Below are 27074 nucleotides of genomic sequence, written 5' to 3' on the forward strand. Positions count from 1 at the left end.
TATTAAGCCAGACAAAACTATTTATGTCATGTCATTTGGCTCAATTTCCCTCTTTCCCAGAATAGTGATGGAAATGTTCTCAAATTGATCTTTGCGCTATTTTTCTCAATAAACAAAAGGCCCTAGATCAGCTGGTCAAACAGAGAGTCCAAACACTCTTGGGGATTGCAGGGCCAAGCTTTATGGACCTCATGAAACAGGAATTTCGGTCAAACAAAACATTGTGCACGCAAACACGCCGCAATCAAATGGAAATGTAACCGTACATGACATGTTCCTCATGGGGACCCTTTATTTTGCCAAATGAATATCTGGTGAAATGAGTGAATGTATTTTGCTAATAGACTCTGGGGGGCTGCCTTAGGGCTTGGCTATGGCAGCTGTGTGTTTATAAAGGATGTGAGCCACGCACTAGACGGGAGAGAGAGGCTGACTTGCTGAGAGAGTGAAAGAGAGCGAGAGAGAAATAGATGGAGAGAGACCTAGCCACAAGACGTGACAAAGTGCTAGTTGGCGTGAGAGAGGGCTCATGGGGTGCTATAGCTGCTGATTGACTCGCGCGCGCGTGTGAGTGTGCGCGCATGTGTGTGTGTGTGTGTGTACACGCGTATGTGTATTTGCATGGGGGACTCATTGGCAGTGTGACACCCCTTCCAAGCTCCACTGCCATGCCAGTGCATGTGTCTGAGCTGGCGCCAAGTCTATGGTAAGAGCGAAAAATAATGAAAAAAAGATCCATAGTTATTTCCTGTTATTCTAGAGGCTTCCACAATGGGGTAACCACACTAACCCCAATGGAGATGAAAAGAAGTCTCACCACTGCCTCACTCCAACCCCCCTGTGGTTCCAGTCTGAGTCCAAACTGCTCTATAGAGTATGTTTACACCTGCCAAGGGGTCTAGTGAAAGTACACTCACTGAACACTTTATTAGAAACCTTATTCTTATTATTCTAATACTGGGTAGGGCCTCCCTTTGCTCTCAAAAAATCTCTGTGGCATTGATTCCACAAAATGTTGGAAACATTCCTTTGAGATTCTGAACTACGATGACATGATTGCCATCGATTTTTCAGGTGCACTTTCAAGCTGTGAATCTCCCGTTCTACCACATCCCAAAGGTGTTCTATTGGATTCAGATCGGGTGACTGGGAAGGCCACTGAAGAACACTGAACTCATTCTCATGTTCATGAAACCAGTTTGAGACGACTTTGGCTTTGTGACTCGGTGCATTATCATGCTAGCCATTAGAAGATGGGTACATTGTGGCCATGAAGGGATGCAGTCAAATAGGCTTAGCATTCAGGCACCATTACACCACCTAAATGAACAAGAAGGTGTACAGACAGAGCCTTCAGCGTGGCCGCACCTACCCTCTGGAACTCCCTCCCCACAGTGATCCGCAACGCCCCCACCCTGGACTCCTTCAAACTAGTCCTCAGAACTCATCTGTTCTCCAAGGCCTTTGGCCCCTAGTCATTGTTTCAGTTTTGTTTTGTTTGTTTTCTGTTTGTCTGTCCGATCATTCCCCTGTAAAGCGTCCTTGGGCTTTTTGAAAGGCGCTATATAAATTAAAGTTATTATTATTATTATTATTATTATTTCAGGTGTTCCTAATAAAGTGTTCGGTGCATGTATCTGTGATCCGGTCAATACTTAAGTACTGATATTGCCATAGTGAAGATAAAATATGTCAGTCCTTATTATAAGCCTTTACCATCTCCCACATTCAATGTTTTCATAACGGACCCATAGTTATGTTAAACTGTTGACTCGTCAATGTATGTATAATGTTTTCTCATCTATTTACAGGCGGTGGAGTGAGAGATGCCAATAAGAGATCAGTGTTTTCAGGTGAGCGTCAGTAATAATCCGTATGCTGTACTCAACTAGTGGAGGCTGGTGGAGTTAAGCCCAATGCACACGGCGTGCGATTTTGTCGCACGGCAACATTCGATTCTCCATTCACACCACCGAAGTGAGTGGGTGTGAATGGAAAATCGAATGTTGTCCTGCGACAATATCGCACGGCGTGTGCATTGACGTGCGATGCGATATTGTCGCAGGACAACATTAGATTCTCCATACTTCGGTGGTGTGAATGGAGAATCGAATGTTGCCGTGCGACAAAATCGCACGCCGTGTGCATTGGGCTTTAGAAATCAGAGGCCGAGCATTCCAATGAGCCCGTCCTCTGATTTCTACTTCCACCAGCCTCCCCTGTATGAACCTCACAAGTTCAAACACTAAAGACTGTAACACCTTTTGAAGAAGCATAACATTTAGACACAAAAAGCACGAAGAGAAAGCATGATTCCAGGTACTGCACAGTAGCAGGGATATTACACGGATCAACAGCATCCAATGAGCCAGAATCAGACAACATGTTTCTCATTAGTACCATGAACTACATTGGGCAACCCTTTAAGAGAATGCCTTTATTTGACAGTGCCTCAATGTCTGTCTGTCAATGACCTCATTCCCCAAAACGACCACATGTTACCCCGGCAACCACCAATGGCGGTTGTGACTCAGAAGCCTCCACCTTCATTTATAGACCGACCAATTACCCACATGGGCTAGATGGAAGACGTGGACGGTTTGAAATGCGATTGGTGGAGGGCGGCCATGTTGCGGAGAGAGAGAGGCACTCTGATGCCCAGTTCCATTAAGTCACTTGGGTGCAGAGTTTACGCGCGGCTGACAGCGTCAACTCTTTAAGCGAGTTTTGGGAGCGAGGTTTCTGGTTAGGGGTTGTCTGCGGTTCTCCTTCTTCTGGCGCTGTGGGAGATGTCTTGCCCACATTTCCCAGAGTCATAGAGCGCCAGTCTGGAGGGAGATCCGAGAGCGCCGGCATTTTGGCTATCAGAGAGAGGGGGGGCAGAGCAGTGCCATGGCAACCAACCCAAAGCTGGGTGCTGAAGTCACCCCCATCACTCATCTCTGAGAAGTCACAGCATGAAATATGGGGCCCCTGGAACCTTACGTCTGCACAAGGCCTCATTTTCCACCTCGTGTTTATCTTTGACATGTTCAAATATTAAAGGCTGTTTTATTGTAATTGCCAGGGGTTATTATTCTTATTAGCGGTTGAATGCGCCTGAATCTTGTTTCTAGGAGACTGATGTTTTTGTCTTTGCGTTGTTTTTTTGTTTTTTTTTACAGGTCTATAGTGACGAAGACCAGAGACATTGATCCAATCAAACAATTATGCAAACCACTGGGCATTTTTGAATATTGTGTACAGAGACCATTATTTTTATAACTCACACAAGAAAAAAAAAAAGATTGTATACTTTTTCCACAGAGGTTGATATTTCTTAGATGATGTAGCCCTTAGAAGCTGTGTGAAATATTGTGGAATATATTACTTTAGAGTATGGACTATAACGATTAACTATTTATTTTTGTTTGCCTTTTTAGCATGCTTGTTAAACCTCCTTTGTGGAGTCAATAAAATATAGCATTTTGTTGTTGCAAAATAATGTTTCGAAAAGTGCTGCATATTCACTTTGTGTTGGTAACATACAATATGTCTAGAAGCAATCTCCTGATAGGTACTTTACTAAAGTTGCATTGCTTTCTTGGGGAGTACAGTACTGTAGCTATCGCAGGACTATAATTCAAGCTGTTCAGATGATACCTTGATTTGAATAGAATCATTTTCATTATTTAATTTCCAAATTCTGTTCCAAAATCACTTGAAACACATTTTAACATTACAACGGATGTTATTTCAGCCCTGATCCCTGATTCAACTCCTAAACATCATTGTATACAGTACACAATGATGTTTCATACAATACACTACTGTATCAACCTGTTCCTTTTATAGGTATGACTTTTCTATCACTGTTGACACGTTAATACTTACATGAGCCTGTGAATTGAAAATGGAAAAGCTTTTTTTTAATGCACTGAACCATGGACAAAACCTGGAAGAGATTGATGTCATGTTTTACATGATTAAAACTGTTAAAAGACATTATCAATTACTGTTCATTTTTTCAGCTCAGACATTTGATCCATTTGATCTATATGTACTATGTCTCGTGCTTCAAACACTTGCAGTGGCAATGAGCAAAAAAAAAATCCCCACTGACCACAGTTACATTTCTAACAATTGTGTGTGTTTGCCTGGGCATGTGTTAGTTAAACTGTGGTTGTCTGAGCGCTGTGGAGGAGACGTCAGTGTTAGATTCAGTTTTCCATGTGAAACACACACACACACACACACACACACTCACACACACACACAGTCAAACACACACACGTAACCAAGCTGAGGTGCGGCGTGCCAAACCCTAACCCTGTCTTTTGAACTCCCTCTCTCTACAAACGGGATGTGGCCTAATGAAAGCCTGTAGTCCCAGCCTGGTCTCACCCAGGGTGATTCCTGTAAAGGGATCTTTCAGAACACTCATCAGCTGCTTCCCATGTAAAAAAAAACATTTAATAAAACATGGTATGTGGATTAATATCCCAGGTATTTCCACATGAACATTTACTCACGTTTAGTGGAAAGGGATGTGGTTTGAAAGGGTTGCAAAAGGATGGGCAACAATGTGTTGCGTTGGCATAATCATGATGTGCGCGGGGTGTGTTGATTTAGTCTGTCTAATTCTCAACAAAGTTTGTCTTTCTTAAGAGTGAGAAATTTCCACATCTGATATTCAGTCTCTTTGTTGATGTAGCAGCGCTATGTAGGGTTTCATTACCATCTGTTCTTATTTCACAGATCACCACTGTGCTAACTGCCCCTTTCTTTCATTTGTCATGTCAGCAAACTATCAAAGCATGAAGAGGCTGAGCTGAGGAGTAAGACAAGACATTCTGTGCGCCGGGGAGTTTAGTTACTGCCACACAGATGTCTAACAAAGGTTACTTTCTCTTTAATCCCTCCATGCAGATATAAGAACATCTTGATGTGTCATTACCCATAAATATGATTTGCTGAACCCATACCGCTATGTAACATCTTTAACATTGTATTTGTGTGGTGAGAAGGACAGTTATTGCTTTGTCCTCAGAATCAGGGAGATCATAGAGGTAAGCACAGCTATTAGTCCACACACATATGGGACTCCATTGACATACTGCATGGTAAGGACCACATCTAGCCCTACAAGCTAGCTGACTGACTACGAGGGAGATCTGTGTCATGTCCTTATTATTATTATCTTCCATGAGTTCAAAAACCTCTAACATCCTACAGTATGAATGTTTACTATTCAGACTTTATAAAAAACCGGGCCCATTCTAACCCACTGGGCCACCCAGAATGCCATTCCAATTACTGGAGGTCCGGACCACCAGCAGCGGTCATCTGACCATCCCGACTTTATTTACGACTGAACAGAGTTGGATTAAATCTGCCATAGAGCACAAATAAATCTATAGTATAAGTATGCTTTGAAGGAGTATGAAGTGTGTCTCAGTACTGCTCTGCAATGTTCCCACAGAGAGAGAGAGAGAGAGTTAGCGTGTGTGTGTGTGTGCACGTGTGCATGCGTGTGAGAAGCCGCAAAACTATTTGGAAAATGAATCCTAAGACATTCATCAACAGAACCTCCTGTTCAGTAATCTCCGTCAAGCATTCCCATAGAATGTTCTCCACCATTCCAAAAGCAATTGATGGAGAACACCCAAAGTACTTGAACCAATGAACACGTCAAGCCCATCTGTGCCATGAAGGCCATACAGAGGCCTTACAGACTGAGGGCCTACTACACGACACACAATAGCAATCTGATCAGCTTTAGATGGTGTGGATGGATGGAGGGACTCCATATCGAAGTCATTAGGCCTACCATCATGACTTAATTCCTCCCCGCACAATCAAAAGGGGATGTGTGCATGTTTTTACTGCTGGTTAGATAAAAAGCAGAATGAAGGAAGATTGTTTTTTCACTCCAACAAAGGCTCTCTTTTTCCCCCCCTGCCTAATTAAATGCTTCCTCCAGTGTGTTTTTACTCAGTGTTAATTTTTTCAAGTTTGTTTTGTTCATGTGAAAACGACATCTCGGAAGTGAAGGCTTATGAGCCACTTTTAACCCAAACTGGTCTCTAATTAAAAGCACTTGGGTGAGTAATTTCTAGGTAGCCTTGTTAGTAGTATTTATTGGTAGCCGCCTACATTAGGTGATGGGCAGCCTACATATCTAATGATAATGATATCATCTTGAACAAAACATTTAGGCTACTGTAGTCTAAAAAGGAAACTTCCAGAAATGACTCATCGTGAGCTTAGAATTATAAGGTTCTATCTCCGTTTAGGGCAGTTCAGAGATATTGAGCGTCAACGTTTTTACATTCCATTATGTTTTGTGAGATGGAACCTTTGTATTTTATGAATTACTAACTCAAAAATGTCAACATTTTAAAAATAACACCACACAGGCATTAATAAACACCTAATGAATCAGATTATGTAAAAAACTAAATTTTGACAAAAATGGAGATAGAACCTTATAATTCTAACGTCACGACTTGGGTGAGTAATTTCTAGGTAGCCTTGTTAGTAGTATTTATTGGTAGCCGCCTACATTAGGTGATAGGTAGCCTACATATCTAATGATAATCATCTTGAACACAACATTTAGGCTACTGACAGTCTAAAAAGGAAACTTCCAGAAATGACTCTGGATGGCGTCGCTTCACACCGTGTGTGGTCTTGATTCATCAGTTTGTCAATTAGCCAATGAACTGTCATGAGCCAGGCCATCCCCCTTTTGGGTTTCCAAAAGGTGTCATAACAGGATTGCATGCAGCCAACTCAAAAATGAATACTGTGTGATGAAATAGTGGAGACCGACGAGAGAAAGCATTTAATTCACCCAAACAAACAGTAGCGGCAACATCCAATCTGCAAGACGGACTTCGCGCCAATTGAGTTGGTTACGTTACACCTTGCTGCTGCGTATGCTCCGCCATTGGCCATTCCAATATCTCCGATAGTCCACGTTTTAAAATGTTTTAATAATAATCGTTTATTGCACACATTTATGGCACACAACCAAAGCAAAAGCCTGAAGACAGCGTAACGACAGAGACATACAGCAACGGTAAGGTTCCTGGGAACGAATGTTACTCGTGAGCTTAGAATTATAAGGTTCTATCTCCGTTTAGGGTAGTTCAGAGATATTGAGCGTCAAAGTTTTTACATTCCATTATGTTTTGTGAGATGGAACCTTTGTATTTTATGAATTACTAACTCAAAAATGTCAACATTTTAAAAATAACACCACACAGGCAAACACCTAATGGATCAGATTATGTAAAAAAACAACTCAATTTTGACAAAAATGGAGATGGAACCTTAACGTCACGTACTGTTGTGGCAGTCATGTTGTTGTTGTTGTTGTTGTTGTTGTTGTTGTTGTTGAACATGAGCCAGACCTCGCCTTTGACCGTTTTTATTTAGCAACTTATGTCAACGCAATCAACATGTGCTGTAATACAAGCACACATATAAAGCCATTTTGTTTTCACAGTAGGCTACTTCAACAAAGTCCGCTTCCAAGAGAGACACATTGTAGCCTATGCCAAGACGTTTTTATAAGTGGACCTGATAATGTAGGTTTATTTGTTTTTTTGAGTAGGCCCACTCGATTTGAGGTAAGCCCAGTATCCAGATTACACCCCCCCCTCCCCCCCTTTTTTATTTTTAAATATTTGTTTTTTTGATAATGTACTATACACAGTTCCATTTACTCCACTGAATGAGTTTTTGTTGACATCCTTTCTGCTGGGGTGTGTCAATATCCCAATCCAAAAGGACCTCCTCCCTTTCAAACCGTTGGAGAATTTGTTCATTACACTTTGTATGATGTCTCTACTAACATTCTCAGCATGAAAGAAAAGGGTTCTTTGAACATCCCCTTTCAGCAGCCCGACCAAGGAGTTATCAATCATTGTTGTTTGGATACTGGCGCTGTTAGGATTGGCTTGACTTGTGCAGCGTTGAAGGACATACTGTCTCTATGAAACAAGTGTATTCTGTATTTGGCTGAGACTTCCCCCAACATTTTCCATGTCTGTGCTGAGGCAGTTTATTTACCTTTACCCACAAGAGATGGCAGCTATGAACATTTGCTGTGTTAATTACATAAGGAGTATTTTTTTTTTATCTTGTCAAGCCTGAAAAATGACAGGGAAATGTCTGAATCCTATGTTGCTGTCTATGGCCTAACCCAGATATTGGGCCTTACTGGAATCTTTGAATGATCCGCTGCATTGAGATCATCATTTGTCTTCCCTCATTCCAAAACGTTGAGCTACCACTCCTGTTGAGGATTATGGTGTAGATGGATAAGCAGAAATATTATTGAGACCTCTGTCTAATTAAGATACTTTTCAGGCAGCTGTGTTTAAGGTTGACAACAATTTTAGGAGATGGACTACTTGTGCTGTGCATTGGTTCAGGGCTGATGTGTGAGGCCTGACAGTCTACAGCTCTCTCTTTCTCTCTCTCTCACACTCACACACACACACACACACACACACACACACACACACACACACACACACACACACTCAAACAACTATATGGTTCTCCTCACTGACCATGCCGCGGTCAGGCCTCCAGACAGTGAGAGTTCTTCTCCAAGGCTGTGTGTGTGTGTGTGTGTGTGTGTGTGTGTGTGTGTGTGTGTGTGTGGGTGTGGGTGTGTGTGTGTGTGTGTGGTATGCTGGCAGACGGTGCGGTGGGTGAGGCTCAGACCTCGGTCAGATGACTCACCCAAACTCAGCGCCTCTCTCCCAGGCCCAGGGAATCATCAGACCCATATTAGTGTTATTATTCTTTCAAGCGCGAGGATCTGAGCATGGTCCTGTGGCGCACCGTCTCATGGAAATGTTTTCATTTTCGCGTGTGTGTTTTATCCCAGTCTGGAGAGGATTGAAACAAAATATTATGGCAAGGAGACAAAGGCATGGTTAATGTGATGATATTTATACCTATTGTAAAAATGTTGAGGGCTGATGATGGATCAGATTCTCTTTCTCTCTCTCCCACACATACAGCTCGACTCCCCTAGGCCAGTGTGTGATACTTCCACAGTATTCGGTTTTATGTCACCTAGCGAGTTGATTTCACTGTCCTATATATTCTCCAACGCCTGAATAGCTGGCCCTGATACCGCCAGATCTGTCCTCTTTTATGTTCATTTACATATAAAGTTGCAAGGGAATTTATTGCGTCTGCATATGGCTTTTTATTTAAGCAGTGATTTATTATGTGTGCTCATACAGTTTCATTTTAATTTGGTGCCAGCTACACTTTTTTTCAAAGCGTTGCGCCAAAGGCTGTTGGATGACTGGGATGGCTTAAGTGTGTGGCCAGGAACTCGTCTTGGCTTCACCTCCACTTCAGAGTCGGCTATTTGTTTATCCGTTAAGTCCCTCCTAATAATTTTCTATTCCACGTTTTTGTTATTGTGTGAGTGAGTGATGTGCATGATAGTGTGTGATAAAATGCTATTGCAAGCTTCCAGCTACATTATGAGATCAGGAATTAAGTAACAAAAGACTTTGGGACTTAGAAGAGGCATCTGAACTAGTCACGTCATGTCTTTTAAGGAGATTTCTTCTATCCAGATGTTACACAAAGCAAATATTTTTACTCCTCTCTGTGATTTACCATGGCTAGGCAAACAAGATCAGTAGGCACTCGACGCCTTCATAAATACTCCTGACAGATGCTAATTGGAATCACCCTGCACTAATGTATTGTCATCATGGCCATTCATCTCTTTTAGCCTTAGGAGACACGCATTTGTGGGAGGGTACACTAGATAGAAAGTTGGTCAAACTACAATGATTAAATCTTTGTGGCAAAAATGATTTGTATTATTCTGCTTTACCATCACAGAAATATGTTTGATAGTGACAGTGTTGTTTTATCACATGGTGTCTGATTTCGATCAAACCCGGCAAGCATCGTTGCCAGAGAGCATTCCATCGCCTACTTACAGCCAACATACATACAGTAGTATGCCTGTAAACACATTTTACACCCAGGTGGTCACTTTACACACACATTCTACAGAAGCATTTGAGTCAGTACAGTGTGCTTGGGCGTTCTGTCGGCGTTTCTCTGAGCTCCAAACAACCTCTGTTCCAAGTGACAGCGTGGATGTGGGGAGGAAGGGTGGGGTGCCAGACATGTATTCCCGCAGGGAGGGGAGGGGACGGGAGGAGCTCCCAGGACATACATGTTTAGTACCCTCCGACGGCTCTGATCATGGAAACCAGAACACAACAAAGGTGTAGCCCTCCGCTGCCTCCCACCAGAGATAGTTACACCGCTCCCAGCTGCTCCACACTTGCTGCTCTCTGCTCTAGTCAGTAAAGGCCCAACTCTGGCCAAGTGCAGTAGGCAAAACGTCGGACGCCGTTGGACTGTCATCGACCCCAGCTTCCCCGTGGTCAGTAGACTGTGTGGTTGAGGGCCACTGAGCTGCGTTTTCGTAGGAGGGGAAAACCGAGGGGGATAGATTAATTGTCGCTGTGTGAGTAACATCTGAAGTGTTTTGCAGCTTTTTCCTCCCAAACACTAAGACCACTGTGTCTTCATCAGGATCTGTTGCTGCCAAAAGTCTGATCTCAATTTCCCAGGGAAAGTGATGGGAAGTGGGATTATGCAGCCCTCACAATGCATTAGCTTCAGCTAGGCCCGGTCTGGGACATGACAGAGCAAGGAGTGAAGAAAGGCCTATTTTGTTGTTGTGAGCTGTTGCAGTCATGCTCCTCTGAAGACGTTAAGATCAGTGTGACGCGGTCCAACATCTGCATACTTTTTCACTGTACTTTAAGAGCTAGAACAAATTTCTGAGTTTTGAGTCATACGTTTTTTTTTTTTTACTCTGGCTGTGCAAACGCTTTCCGGTTTCTGGGTCTCGTTTTTATTTCCTCGAGTGAGGACTGAGTGGATGTCTAAAACAGCTTTCCAAACTCTGTCCTTAACTGCAGCCACCCCAAGGACTGCTTAAATCTCCCCCGTGATTTACTTTCTCGTATGAATGGCTGTAAATGTAATATTTATTCACAAATGAAACTTCAACAGGTCGTTTGAGCCACAAGAGCAGGTTGCTGCTTAGCTAAATTGTACGGTCAAGAGGTTACGCAGCATGCTGTTTGGAGAGTATGAACTGCCAAACGGGGACATGTCATTCCCATATTTGGCTTGCTGGAGGAAATCTCACACAGTGTTGGATGGCCTATGGTTTAGGGTTAACAACTTGACTAACTACCTGAATTGGAGCCAGATAGTAACCATGTATGTTGGTTTTGGAGCCAGATGGTTACTACTTACTCAACTTGTACCATACGGTATGGAAAACTGTGAGTGGTAGCAAGTGCTGAACATGAAAACCTCACACACACGCTCATGTGTGTAATGCTTGTAACACACACACACACACACATAGTTGTGTTGTATCATTTAGATGTATACGCGAACTGTCTGACATGATCTCACCAACACCAGCACAAGAGAGGACACGAAGAAGACTGTGAAGTGGATTTATTGGATGTGTCGGAGACACCTCTTCTTGGCATTCAAAGCAGGGCTTGTTGCCTTGTTTGTGTGTGGGAGGGAGGGCAACCTTGTATCACCAGGGTTTTACCATGATCATTCATTCGTTTGACACGGTTTATTACCTGTAGGGGAGGTGAAATACTCAGTCAGACACAGTCGGAGTCAGTGTAGTAGAATTTTGGCTACGAGCCCACCTCTGCTTGCATAGCTGCCTTTCTCTTCAACTGTGTTCTGTGAATTCACTCTCGACAGGCTTTGCTAATGTACATTCTGATGCTCCTTCTTTCTTCTCAGTTAAGTCCATACTGTAGAAAAGATTCTTAAATGTGTACAGTCCAATACAAATAATTGGAACAAATAATAATTTAATTTAATAATTTTGCCATTTAGCAGACGCTTTTATCCAAAGCGACTTACAATTACGAATTACAGGGACATTCCCCCTGGAGTAACTGAGGGCTAAGTGCCTTACTCAAGGGCACACTAGTAGTGGTGTGGCTTCAGGCGGGATTTGAACTCACAACCTTCCGATCACAAGTCCAACTCACTATCCACTAGACCACCACTACCCACAAATAACCCTAACCCTAATTATTTATTCATGATTTTTTTTGCATGGATATCTCTCACTGGTGCAGATGTTGTTCTTCTTGGGTACCTCATTTTGGCCTCTGTTACAGTATTAAGGATCAGCCTTAATTTCAACGATGGCCTCCATTTCTTGTTCAGTAGGTTTATCTAACAAAACTCAATGTTAGTACATCCAGTGAGGATCTCTTTAGCCTCCAAGTACAACCTAAAGCGGCAATTATCGAGTTATTCAGCACTGGCACCAAGCATGAACCATTAACTGTTTTATTACTGAAAGATTTGTTGAAGATTGAAGTAGATGACTTCTGTGCATTGGCTCCATTTGTACACCGAATGGTTTCTATTATGGGTTCGGCACTTTGAGTCATCCCACTCCTCTTGCATCATCTCAACGGGACAGAAGCTGCCTATGAAATCCCCTTTAGATTGCTCAGTGATATTAATGTCACACTCTGGCCCGTGTTGAAGAGGAGCGATGAGGGATCGATTATGGCTCATCTGGGTTTCCTGGGGAAATTGGTCGATAACGGAGCGTTTCTCCATGATGTCAGTGGCGGGTTAGCTCACAGTTGGAAATTAGTTTATGAACATAGCACGCTGAAGTTTAAGAGCCTTTTAAGCCCAGTCAAAACATTGAGGGCTTTGGGGCTGATATTATTTTCTCTAATACATTTCCATAAAACGGAGAGGTGCTTGTGCCTTGCCAAAGGCTGTGAGGGAGAGAGGGGGGGGCTCTGCTGAGAAAAGTTGCCTGCCTCTGTGCTCTTTGCCCTGGGAGCTGAGAGAAAGAGGGAGAGGGAGAGGGAGGGAGAGTGAGTGAGTGAGTGAGTGAAGAGAGAGTGGCCTAACGCTGAACTGTGCCAATCTTCCACAAGAGGGCACAGATGACATTTCCGGAAGGGCTGTTCTGGTCCCTATCACCTCATGTTTCTGATGACATGGCTGTTGGGCAGCATCCTGGATGTTGAGCCCTGGCTCAGCTCTGGTCATCAATCTCCTGCTCCTGCTAGTTATTAATTTATGTATCTGGCCTCCAGTAATGATGACACTGTGTCGGTCAATATCTATGGTGATATCTCATTAACCACTTGAGAAATGCAGCCTAACTTGCACTTTAAGGGGGGGGGGGGGGGGGATTCTCCTGAAGGGAGACTACTGTTGATGTGTGTTCTCCCTCCTGACAAGATACCAGTGTGCTTTAGCTAGCCTAAGATGTGTCGGCCACGGATCGCAACCCGAGTGAAAAATCCACTCAGAAGCATTGCACAGCATTGCCAAGGAGGACCAAGGAACTCTGAGACCTGTCAAGGGCCCGGTATTAAGACGGATCGTCTCCAGTTAATGTTTCATTAGCTTTAAGCCTGGTGTTCTGGATGTTTATGTTCCCTGCGTCTAGGAGCGACTGAATGGGTTCTAATCCCAGGGGAGCTGTACGATGCCTGTGAGCACTGACTGCTGCTGCTGCTGCTTATTTAGAGACCCATTAGTCAAGAGGAGCAGAATACTTCCCGCCATCCCCCCCCCCCCCCCCATGTCACTGTTAAACTATTATTATAATGCGACCGAATGATTTATGCTTTTGTAATGATGCACAAAAGCGGAAGCGTTTACAATTTTGCAATGGTAAATAAATCATGGTAATGATTTCAGCGTGCATTGTCTAAACCTGGCATGGACATTTTCAACAGTGTGTCAGTGAAATGATGTATCCTCCCTGCTTCAAGGTTCATACGCCGTTCCCTTTCTCTCTGTTGAACAATTATTTAGATACCACTTTTTCCCGCAAGTAATCAGTTGACTTGATAACCAGTTCACCAGAGAGTACAAGATCATTTTACAGTACAAAGCCAAGATGAAGTGAAAGCTATTAGTTATGACAAGCTGCTCCAACATTTCACAGAAAATTATGGATGACAAAAAATGGTCTATAGCAGCTCCAGAATGACACTCCACCTTTAAGCCTGTTTGATCCATTTGTCCCCAAGTAAGTACGCTCCACTATTACTCTTGTTCTTATCTCTCACCTCTAGCAGGTTGTGTGTGACGGCCTATAAAGTGATCCGTTTGAACAGCTTCTCAGGATAATGATATTACATGCCTTTTGACCCCTGGGGTCAGGAGTTCAGCGGTGAGCGCAGTGGAGGTTTGATTTACAGGAGCATGTGGTCCCAGTGCTGTTTGTCCTTGCAGTTGGTGTGCTGTTACACAGACCTCTCTATATTACGCCCCATATGGTGCCCCTCGGATTTGAAGTTGTCTCTGTCTCAGCTGTAATGTTTTGACAAGACATCATTAAGAAAGGGCGGTTCATGGTGTTTGCAATCACATGGTGTTCCACCGGATCTTCTTAATATAGATTAATTGTAGGATGAGATCCACTGTAAAATTACCCACTTAAAGTGCAAAGTTAACTGTAACTGTACTGAACTGACAAGGGCACGTCACATACTTAGACATGCGAAAACAATTCACTCAAAGAGGCGAAAGCCCTCTCCTCTAATCTTTATATTAAACAGTTCAAAGCTTTTAATTTGAAGTCCTAGTGCTGTTTGATTGGACTCTGTGAACACTCATTTCCCCTATAACCTTGTGTAATTACTACTACCTAGCCAAGTGGTAGTGGGTAAACATGGAAGCAGCTGCACGGACATCTTGGATGGACAAGGCAGCCCACCCCATAATGCAATGGGAATAGGGATTGTTCGCTCCCTCTTCTGTGGCTGTCAGGGCGAACAGAGGTGAGGAGACGACCGCACAAAGGAAATATTTGTCCAATCTGTCCAAGCAAACTCTCCAATTGAGAATTTAACTTTCCCATCATCTCGCTCTGTGTTTATGTGACATGTAATTGGAAGGCGGACAATGCTTTGAACGGGGGAGGCAGCATCGGAATTAAAATAAATACATTTGTCCCATTTAGTGTAATTAGCTTTGCTGAACTATGCACCTGTTGTCTTTGTTGACGTAGTCAAAAATCTGCATATGTAAATGTGATCAAATCTACCGTGATATACCCAGATAAGGGAAAACAATGGCTTGGCGAGGTTTTCAAAGAGTCATGAGTTTCTTAACCAAACATAAACGTTAGGACAAGTATACACTGTAAAAGATAAAAGGTATTTGGTTAAGACCACACTTATTTGTATGTATGTTTATCTCCAGATCTTAAAGATGTTATTTTAACGCACCACATTAAAGGCTATTGACCTTTTTAAATGGGCCAAGTTTATTTGAAGCCAATGATTACCATATGTAAACACTAAATATATCCCCTGTGCCCCACAGTTCAGTTTCCAAACCACTGTGGCCCATAGATCTATTCCCCATTCAGGCAGACGCTTCTTCCTGTCATTATCCTCCCGTTTCTCAGAGAGCTTTTGGTGCCAGCGCTGCAAAAGAGCCAGGAAGTCTTGCCCATGTTCGACCACCAAAACCGTTTATCTCATGTGAAGATGCTGGGGGGCTCTAGTCAGGACCTGCTCCACTGTGTGTGTGGACTGAAAGAGTTTGCCAGTGTGGACTGAAAGAGGTTGCCAGGGTGGTGAAAGCAGACTGTTTGCTCATGTCCAGGCCCTTAGAATGGATGAGGACACAGATGGGAGATCTGTCTGAGGGACCTTTCTTCTCCCTCGGTCTGACTGTTTGGAGAGACATGGAAACCCAGGCTAGAATGGGCAGGAATCTTATTGAGAGGGGGTGGGAGACCTCAGGGTTCACTCACAGGGCCTGAATAGGAAGAGGGAGACGTGCGACTATGGGAGGGGGGAGGGAGGGGGGGGGGGGGGTGTTTGACGATGAGGTCAGTCTAATATGAATGGCCCTGATTGTCATCAGTGTTTGTTCAGTGGCTCAAGGCCTAAAAACACACTTTTGGATATTAAACATAATAAAAACCATTTAAGAATCATTTTGCTTAGGGGCATACGTTTTGGATTCATTATGGGCCCTAATTGCTAGTGTTTAGATTGTTCTCGTCAATGTCTGCTTTGAGTTGGGGTCATACTGTGTGTGTGTGTGTGTGTGTGTGTGTGCGCGTGTGTGTGTGTGTGTGTGTGTGTGTCGGGAGCATGTGGGATAGTGATATGGAGCGGTGGTACAGATGTGCAATGGGACTCGTGTGAGTCTGGGCTTTGCCCTCTGAGCCTTCTGACAAGCTCCAGTACCATAAAAACTTCAAAGCCAGAGTGAAATCGTCTTTGAAATCGTGAAATCGTCTTTGAAATCGTGAAATCTGTGGTTGTACTTTGCACTTTGCGGACGGACCACAAGGCATTCACAAAACTGCAGTGTACTGTCAGAGAAGCGAAGTGCCTCCAACAAGCTGAACGGAGAGAGGGGCAAAAACCTGCCCAATGTTAAAGTGTGTCCAGAAAAAGAAAAAAAACACTTCTGAGGCGGAGGGTCTGATGGAGATCTAAAGTCGTCACGCCATTTAGCTCAGCTCAGCCCAGGAGCAGGGTGAATAATATCTATGTAGATGTATCAAGCTACCGAAATGTTTGTGAACGTGTGTGAAAATAAAGTAAAAATGCACCAACACCTAAAGGCGTTCCGTCTACAAGGCCGGGAGAACATGATGGTATTTATGTAAACGATGCTGTTGTTTTGTCCTGCCCCATGTTTTAGTGCTAAGACATTAACATGTTTCCTAAGGTCACAGGGTCGGGGGGGGGGGGGGGGGGGAGAGGTTCCCAGGGTGCAGTTGTGACATGCTGACAGGTGTAGAAGGTCCAGGGGTGAAGGGTCGGAAGGGGTTACCGTGGCAACACAGGTTCAAACTACTCCTCGTGGCATGTTCACCGAAGAACTACAGTGAATAGTGTTCCTAGGACTGCAGAATTAATGTGGTTTAGTAGAATTTGAGTTGTACTACCATTTGTGCATTTCTCACCTACAAATGAGGTTTGCCTGCTATGAGCTACTATACGTATACATTTATGTTGATGTGAACAATTTGACTGTAATTGATATGCAGATTGATGCCATTTAGATGGAGAAGAAGAAGAAGCTCTTGAAGAAGCAGATTGGGCCAATTGTGATAAATCTGCCCTGTGGTGCTCTCCATGGTGTCGACTACATACAACATGTTACACGTCTTTGATTGCAGACATGAAAGCACATTCTTTCTCGGTTAGGTTGCGGTGCCTCGTAAATTGCAGTTGACAGTGGAGGCGACGTAGACCCACCTCTACGTCTATGCGGACAGGGCTTGGTTTGAAGAGAGCAGGGAGTGTGTCGCCACATTAACATCAGGTTAAACCAACAGTGGGGAGAGGGAGAGCGAGCACTGGGCAGAGTCTTGTTACATGTGACCAGACCCCTAGACCCTGCCCTGGACTTGTCTGTCTGTCAGACATGGGGAGGAGGGAGAGGGGGAGGGACGACTGATGACTGACACACTGACACAGCCCTTGCTCAATGGCCTCCATTCAGGCTGACGCTGTCACTCACAGGGGGCTACCGCTTGAGTTTAATCACATTTGAAGTTTAACATCAGAGCTGAGCTTTGTAACAACTGTTCGACCCAAGTCTTCTCAGTCAGTTATTTAGGGTGTTTTGTAAAAAATAAATAAAAAAAATAAAAAAAATAATATATATTAAAAAATCACTTTACTTTTTTTATTATTACAAAAATTACATTTTTGGCATTTAGCAGACGCCATTAACCAAAGCGACGACCAGGGGCCATTGGCAGTTTCAATGCTAGAAGAAGGAATAATTATTATTATTATTGTTATTATATATTTTTAAATGTATAGTAGAGAAACTGTAAATGGGTCTTCAATCTACGCCAGGACATTGAGAAGTCATGACTGAGTAAAAAACTAAAAAACTAAACAATAATCTGACACTGGTATCCTAATAGGGTTCTCCTCACAGAATTCATATAGACCCAATTAGAAAAGTAATTTGTCTCATGTGGTCTGTGAGATTTAGGTTTGGTGCCCTTCTCATTTTAATGTAGTCCTACACACATCTTTTTATTGTTTCTCAATGCAGGCCCTTTACTGTATGTGACTCTATGGCAGTCCCCTGAAGATGATGTCATCTCGTGAGCTGAACCCAGTGCTAGGTCAGGACCTATTGAGACCTGCTACATTATGATGTCATCATTAGAGTCACTAGAGAGAGAAAGTTTGTCTGTTCAGAGTAGCAGACCTCTGGGTAGAGGCTCCACTCTCCTCCCTCTCCTCCCCTCCCCACCAGCTGGCCAACAGATGGGAGGAGCTGTTGGCCAGAAAAGCGAAGGAGGGAAGGGGGTTGAGGGAGAGAAAAAAAGAAACAGTGACGGAAGGTAATGAATGATAAGCAAATGTGTGGATGTCTGGATTAGGGGTAGAGAACACTCACACACACACTCACTCAGGGCAGGTGTGTGTGTGTGTGGGGAGGTTTGGCACCGGGCGACAGCAGTGTTAGCGTTGGTGTGTTTGTTTACCAGGCTTGCGAAATGGAGGAAATCACATTGTGGGGGAAGAGAGGAGATGAGTGTCAGAGGAGGGGAGGCAGACAGGGTGGGGAACAGGAAAGGCCTGCCAGCTTGGCGGTGGGACCTGGGGATTTGGTGTGTGTGTGTGTGTGTGTGTGTGTGTGTGTGTGTGTGTGTGTGTGTGTGTGTCTGTGTGTGTCTGTGTGTGCCTGTGTGTGTGTGTGTGTGTGTGTGTGTGTGTGTGTGTGTGTGTGTGTGTGTGCGTGTGTGTGGTTAGGGAGCGGTGCAGTTGGAATGTGTGTGTCTGTCCTGCTGTTATTTACCTTCCAGCCCTCCAGAGAGGAAACCAGAGGGTGTGGTGAGGATCAACAGGCACTCTCTCCCCTCCTGCATTTATACAAACACAGCTTCCCCGGATCAGCTGAGAGCTCCAGGGTGTTTGTGTGAGCGTGCGCTATGGAATTGTCCTCCCAAAGACGAGTTCTCAGGGAAACTGTTGCTCATCTTTAATATGTTTGTTTTACCAATGAGAATATTGTAAAAGGAGACCGTTGGGGTTCACACTGTACGCACAGGTGGCAGTACTGAGTCGATATGAGAATAGGAAGTCAGAGGCTTTTATTGCTATTATTGTTGACTTTGTAATTCAGGTGGCACAGCGAGCCATATCTGACAGTTTTAATATGTTGATTGATAAGAGATCTTATGACATATTAGACTCTTACTAAGCAGTTACTTCATCTGGGTTCAAAAAGCCAGCTGTCAAATCTCCCAAATATTGTGAATGTTATTGATTTATGATTTTTTATCTGAACCTGTTGACATACTTCACTGGCTTTTATTAAGTTACAAGGTTGAAACACCTGAAGAAACATTGTTTTTGAATGGTGGTGACTGAGGCAGTACAGTGACTCAATGGGCCTAATAACAGTTTAAATTGGACTGAGATTATGACATGGCTTTTTCCCTGGCATCGAAATGAAAAGTTAGGTCAAATGTTTTCATCGTGTGTGTAATAACTAGCACACTGAATAACCTATATGTGACGCATTCTAATGCTTTGGTCCTCATGTCAGGATCCGATGTAATGATCGGACTTGATCGAAAATCAATGACACATCGCTAGTCAACTAACACAGCTTGTTTTGTGAGCCTGCTAACAATGTAAAGTAGTGTTATAGTTAACTAGGTAGTATTGTATTGTGATTTTTCACACCCAGACCTTCGGATTTAAACAGATACTCTACCAAGGCGACCATTGGCAACCTCCCGGCTATGGCCTATATCACAACATGTCAGTTCATCTATTGTCTTTTTATTACTCTTCAATCACTAGCCAATGATATTGTCCTCAAATGACCTGTGAGTTTTTAAACAGTTTTGTCAGGGTGTTGACGCCCCTCAAGTCGTTTAACGATAAGGTGCATAGTGACGACATCTGCCCTCATGTTCTGACACGGAGGTGCTACGTTCACCATTGTTTCCTAGCGGAGAGTGCTAAAGCAATAACATTATGTGACTGGAAACTGTAGTGCCTGATTGTGTCATTGTACTCCCGATGGTTTGCTCGTCACCAAGTCAAACCTGTCAATCTGTTCAATTTCAATCTCAGGACGGGAGCATTCGTCCTAGTCAATTAGGCTAGTTATATGATTGCGTAGAACGTCAAATTGTTTCTACAGTGGGCCATGTTCTGCTTTGAGCCTGTTCTGATGCATGAATGGATGTTACACTTTTACTGCGGTGAGGATGATAATCACCGTCATTGGTGGTTGTTGTGGTCAAACCCCTCACTTCCTCCTGTCCACCCCCCTCCCACTGTCCCCTGACCCACCCACCATAGAGCTCCTTGACTGTAAAATGCTAATTTGTTGTTCAATTGTCTTTTAGGTTTTGTTTTTGGCACATGAAAGAAAGACCCAGCCATGGCCTAGCTAGTTGAGAGGTAGGTGAGGGACAGCTGCTTTCTAACCCACCTCCTGTGTGAGAAAATGGCTTCAATTACCAGAGTACAAGCCTCTGTCACAGAACAGTCCTCAGGGTTTTACTGTTCTCTTCCTCTATGGGAGCAGAGCATTGTGAGAGCCATAAAGCCTCCTGATGTAGCATCGGCTGATTGACCATTGAATCTTCTATTTCCTCTGTGACAGAAATGGGTCTTTGAAACTGTTGAAACTGTTGTTAATATTGTTCTGACAAGTTCTTGTCATTAAAGTCAAACTTGTGGCCTCATTACCATTTGGGGAGGGGGGGGGGGGGAGTCTTATTTTTAGGTTAACAATCCTCTATTGAAGAGCCAGAAGCGTTGCAATGAGTGTTTTTATTTTCTTTGTCACATGTGACGTGTATATAGGCCTACACACACCTTGGCTTAAATCTGCTGTTTGTTTTTTTGATAAACCTAATTTAAGTGCCTATTAAACTATGCAGCTATGAGCAGCTGGGTAGTGGTTGGTCCCTTGTGGACCACCTAAAATAAACTGTTGCTACTCCTATGGATCCTTGGGGATTGCCCATATAAATCTAAATTCCACTCTCAACTGAAATCCCTTTGTGCAACACGTAACATTTTTTTTCCCCTCTCTCCTTCAGACTTGAATGAAAAATTATATTTCAGAAAATTAACTGACCAACTAAGGTTTGTTTGGATACGGTCTGAGTTTTTATTTTTTAAGATGTAATTTTTTTTACACATTGTGACTGACTTGGAATGTTCGCACAGCTTGAGCTTGTAGATTTATATCGCTATTTAGTTATTAGATACACATTTGTTCCTTAGCTATTTTTATATCTTTACAAATGAGTACCGAGCACTGCGACAGTATCTTAATACTGCATAAGCTGTTTGTTTAGCTGCAGGATGCATTTTAATGAGTCTGCGCTGATACTGTAGGTGTGAGGGTGGAAAACTCCCCAGTGGTCCTTCCCTACAGCTAAACTAGTCACAAACCCGCATTATGTATAATGTAATAGACACACGGGGGGGAACAGAGGCTTCTGAATGCAACAGTTTGTATGTTCAGTAACTTTACAGCAGATTAGTAGGTCCAATAAAAAGAATGTGAGGTGATTTGAGGAAATGCACTAAACGTAACTTTAACATTCAACTGTGAACCCGCTAACTGGAGCTCTAACTATGGCCAATTATAAAGAGCTCTGTCAGTGGAACACTTGGCTCAAGCAAACCGCGAGAAAGCACACATCTCCAGAGGGAGGGGAGTTGTGTGTGTGTGTGTGTGTGTGTGTGTGTGTGTGTGTGTGTGTGTGTGTGTGTGTGTGTGTGTGTGTGTGTGTGTGTGTGTGTGTGTGTGTGGAGATTGCGGCTAGAGATTCCAGTTGCGCATGGTGGAGACCTGCTGATAAGATCAGACGATGCCTGGAATTATTGGAGTCTCTCCTTGCAAGGCTGTCATTTCCTCTTTTACACGTCTCTTTTTAAAGAGGTAATAGAATAACCTTTATTAGCCTGTTAGCTCTCAGTGCTAAATGCCCCCAACTCTCCCCTCTACTCCACTGCCTGCCTGCCAGTCTGTCTGTTGTTTTGTTGAGACAGGTGTGCTGAATGGTTTACTGTCTTAAAAAGAAAGTCTTTAAGAAGAGCTTTAAATGTGGCGGACTTGTCTGGTATGTGAGAAGATCACATTCAAAGCAGATGGATGACGTTTTGGGGTGAGGCAAAAAAAGTTCCAAAATCTAGTCCTATAAATCGACCAGAATTATCAACTGATTGGTTTGGAAACCAAACATATTTTTTTAAATTTCATTTTCAATCTACGGGCAGTGTCTCATTTTATCACAGGTAGTTCAATACTACAATAGCCTACAGAGTTTCTCAAAATGGTGAACCAAGCTTCCTGTAGAGCTCTTGCCCAAAAGACTGGCTCATTACTTTACAACTCAAAAAGGTTTTTTGGACTCTCTACCTTTTTATGGAGGTCACTCATGGATTTCACTGGTCTCTGTCGTTGGTTCTGCTGTGATGTAGTTGTGCTGGCTCCAGGGATACTGGGTCCAGTCTGTGGGTGTTGTACGCAGGGCCAGAAGGCCATGCTCAGTGGAACACACTACCACCACCAACGCACAGCACAGAAGTGCCAGCACCATAATAAACACTAAACAATGGAGGGTTGCTAACGGTGATCAGCCAAGCCCCGGGGGCTGCTGTGAGCCCTCTCCATGCGGTGTTTCTCGACAGAGAGAGGTGCGTGCGCGTGTAACTGTACACACACACACGTAAGAGCACAAGAAATGTGAAGCTACTTGAGAGGGAACGAGAGAACAGTAGTTTGTGTACAGAGGAGAGGGATAATGTATGACGTTACCATAGTTGTTTAGACATTCAAAGCCATTTGGTTGGTTTTATCTGAGCACAGTGAATGAGTGAAGAATGTCGGAAGAAGTATGTGTGGGTGGGGGGGGGGGTCGCACGTGCATGTGTGTATACAGTAAGAGAACAAGAAATGTGAACCTACTTGAGAGGGAACGAGAGAATAGTTTGTGTACAGGGGATCGTGTATGACGTGATCGTGTATGACTTGTTTAGCCATTCAAAGTAATTTGGTTGGTTTTATCTGAACATAGTGGAAGAGAACTTACATAAAGTGGAAGAGGCCTAAGGCCTGTGTGTGTGTGTGTCTACATTGCGTACACAGTAGCAGCGACGCCACGCATTTCAGCATGAGAGAGCTTTTCAGCACGAACACATGTACCTTTTCAAAATAAACCCCCATGTTTACCGTACCCGACAGACAGAAGAATGCCGGAGATGTTGCCAGTCTTTGATGCAAAATGGCTGCCCCTCCTCAGCTTGATGCTATCATCACTCAGTAAGCTGGGCTGAGGGTGAGCACTTAGATAATGACCAGCATGTCATTCATCAATGGATAACTTTTTTTTATTTTTTTATCAATGGAACTAGTCCAGGACTTGAGTGCTAGAAGCACGTCAACAGACTGTTTTTACAGCTTCAGGTAATGCAGGCTTTTGATATCTTGAGACAGATTATATTCACTGGCCTGTTTTTTTGTAAAGCCATTGAGAAATAAAAAAGCACATGTCTATGAAGAGTTAAGATGATGCTAAAGGCAGAGGTCTTTCCCCTAGGCCCCCTGCTGAGAGAGGCCTGTAATCATATCTCTACCTGTCCCTGTGGGCTCTTCCTCTTCCTATCGGAAGCCTTTTATATTGGCCAGTCTCCACTGGCCGGCCTCGTTCTGCTGAGTGATGTTGGCTAGCTACGGTGGTGAGATCTGTCTGGTCATCTGCAGGGTAATGAACAAACAGGAATCTGGACAAAACCCTTCCCGTGATTTTCTTCATCTTTCAGTTCTGATGATTTTCTTGTTTTACCGAAAAGATGTGCATCCAGTCAATGGCATGTTGGCTACATGTTGCTCTTTTCTGGTTCAGTTATTCAGCTATAATACCCTGATTCCTTCAGCACCCCACCCAGCCCTCTCCCAGCAATGCTAATTGTGTGTGTGTGTGTGTGTGTGTGTGTGTGTGTGTGTGTGTGTGTGTGTGTGTGTTTCTTTCTTTCTTTCACTGCCGGCCAGGGAGCTCCCCTAATTTATGAGTCACTTCCTAAAGAAAACATGGCGTCTCGGGGTAAGTGCTCATATCTGGATACCTGGGTGCCGGAACCCTTTACAGACGCTTGGTTTGGAGGGAGGGGTGGATGGAGGGAGAGGGAACGATGTCTGACGGGAGGAGAGGAGGATTAATGGAACCCTTGTGACGGAGGAGAACATCTGGAGTGATGGGAGAGGGGGAGGGAAGGGGGCCAGAGATGTGGAGGTGGAAAGTGATATACGTAGTGGAGAGGTATAGAGATGGAAAGATGTCGAGGTTTTGGACACCTGAACAGCCAGGGGTTTGCTCAGCAAATGCCCTTCACATTGAGATCATGGGTAATGGACAGGACAGAAGAGCAGAGAGACTAACTGTGTTTATTTGAAAAGGATACGTGTATGTGTGTGTGTCGGAGCGAGACCAGAATGTGTGCAGGGGGTAGAGGGGAAAAGTGCTGAGCTCAGTATTTGTCCGAGGTGGGACCTTATTCGTTGTACGTGTATCATCGGAGGGCGGATGGATTTATGATTTGTGGAAAATCTTGGGGCCGCTCTCAAATTTAACAAGGTCTACCAAAATAAAATGCTGTATACACAGGTGTAAAAGCCAACTGGCTGTATGATTTCTGCCCTATGTACTGTAGCTATAGCCTGTTTTGGTCTATATACTATGACCAGTGAGCTAGAATCATCTAGAAAAAGGTTCTTCTGGCAGATACACTCATTTTCACTTCACTAGCTGAATGCATCTGAATGATAATATACAATTCTATATAAAGGTTTCCTAAGAACTGAATATAAATCGAGCAATAACGTTTCACGGTACACTGAACAATACTGGCATAGTCCCATTCTCACCTATTAGGGTTAGAAATATTAGGTCAGTGTGTGGGGAAGTTATAGGCTGTTATTTCACCACCTGTGTTTAAAAGTCCAATAAGTGGTCCATAGCGCTCCCAATTCATCAACAGTATCATGACTGAGACATAAGGTAATGTGACCACTGACTACTATTTTTTTTATGTTCTTTTTTTTTTTTACTGTGATTACTTAGCTGTTAAAATAAGGAGCGCATTGATGACCACAGCTATTGCTCCCAAGTTTCTCCGATCAAGAAAATTATGTTGCCAGTCAGTGATGATCAGGTCGGGGTTGATGATGAAGTCCAGGACAATTGCGATGACACGGAAAACCACAATCCAACATCTCACTGTAGCATTTGGAGACTGAAGTAAGGGATCCCATGTCATGCAGGAGTGATCTGTTCTTGACGTCAGCGCTGGCCATTGAGACTCCCTCCTCAGTGGCAGCAGGGAGTTCTTTTTTTCTTCCCTTCTCTCCATCCCTTCCTCTCTCTCTCTCTCTCTCTCTCTCTCTCTCTCTCTCTCTCTCTCTCTCTCTCTCTCTCTCTCTCTCTCTCTCTCCATGTGTAAATCCGCCTCTGTGACCAGGCTGTTTTTTTTTACTAGCAGCCTTTTTGTATCCCAAGGCTACAAAAATAAACACTTCAAAGTGCAAACGCCAGCGTCTGTTCTCTCTTACACACCAATTATGCATGGGAGATTTGAGTCTGCGCCATATTAACCGACGGTAAGGGAGGGGGGGGGGAGCATATTTACAGGTGTGTTCAATTTCCAGCCCTTTTATTTATTTGTCAAATTATCATGGTTCTCTTGCTCTGATAGGGTCAAAAATAAATACAGGATACCGCCTGTAATGTAGTATCCTGCATCCTGCGTTGTTTTGAATTTTGCCAATTAATTAGAGATCGCCCCCCCCCCAATGTTTGATGTGTTTGTTTGATTCGGTGTAATGAGGAACCTCTGGGTTGAGCCATGGGTTCTGACAAGCTCCAATTGAAGTAAATTGAGGGCATTTTGGGGAAGTCGCCTCGTGTTATCTTCATCTTTGTCCGTTCTGTTTCGTTCTGACACATCACACAGCTCCACATCACACAGCTCAATCACAGAGGTCACCTCTACTGTTCCTATGAATCACTCTTTTTGTCTTTTATTTCATCATGTGTAATTCAATACTTTGGATAAATAACTTTGTGTGTTTGCTGCTTTGCTTGTTTCCATAGCATCGGTTGTGTAGATACTAGGAGGTGATAGGTTATGAGTGTTCTTCATTGTAGGGTTTTTCCTTCCATCATCTTCATTTGATCAAATGCAGCCACACACACTGTAATACTCCAAAGATGTTCTAAGCTACAGTACATCCCGATATTCCCAAAGGTTTAAAGCATAGTGATGGGGGAAGGTTAAGTGGAAGTGTGTGTGCGCGTGTATGCGCGTGTGTGCGTGTGTGTGCGTGTGTGTGCGTGTGTGCGTGTGTGTGCGTGTGTGTGCGTGTGTGTGTGTGTGTGTGCGTGTGAGTGCGTGTGTGTGTGTGTGTGTGTGCGCGCGCGCCTGTCTCTTGTGGCTGACATCCATCTGGTTCAGAGCAAAAGAATGCTCATCTGACTTTGAACATGAGGCATATTCATCCACAGGGTAAATAATACATATGGATCACAGAGTAGACGCAAGGACGGCACCATAAAAATATCTCTCCACGCCTTTTGCTTTTCTTTAACCTCTTACTTGCCAAATTCAATTTCTCTCAAATACTACCAGCATGTTATTACATTTAGACCTACTGTACCCTTAAATATAACATGATTTGCTTGATGTGTACAAGTTAGAGAGCTAAGTGACCACTGTAACCTATATTCTGACATGGCTAATTGTGAAAGAGTGGGGCATTGTAAATACTTGGTTTATGTCTCTGTGAAATACACAAATTCTATGAAGTGTATTTCTAAATCCAACCCATGCAATACGTTAAGTGTTGTTTATCAGTTTGAATACTGAATGCACAGTTACACCAACCAAAGTGAACCCAGCTAAACCAGTCTGTCGTTGACGAGCAAGCTGTGTTTCTGGCAGCGAATCCAGATGTTC

At 43.6% G+C, this 27074-nt stretch overlaps 1 protein-coding gene across 1 annotated transcript in view; it reads left to right on the forward strand.

Moving 5' to 3' along the window:
- The window catches only part of cUnh8orf34 (chromosome Un C8orf34 homolog), a gene marked incomplete at both ends in the record, with an annotated part of 151245 nt that overhangs the window by 73058 nt on the left and 51113 nt on the right, over window positions 1–27074 (forward strand). Inside the window, one exon of the mRNA XM_080543604.1 lies at window positions 1812–1863. Within this exon, the coding sequence (XP_080399730.1) occupies window positions 1812–1863 (52 nt within the window). The remainder of the gene's footprint in view (window positions 1–1811; window positions 1864–27074) is intronic.

This window comes from Nansenia antarctica (assembly GCF_963989245.1).
Source record: "Nansenia antarctica genome assembly, chromosome: 12".
Lineage (NCBI taxonomy): Eukaryota > Metazoa > Chordata > Actinopteri > Argentiniformes > Microstomatidae > Nansenia > Nansenia antarctica.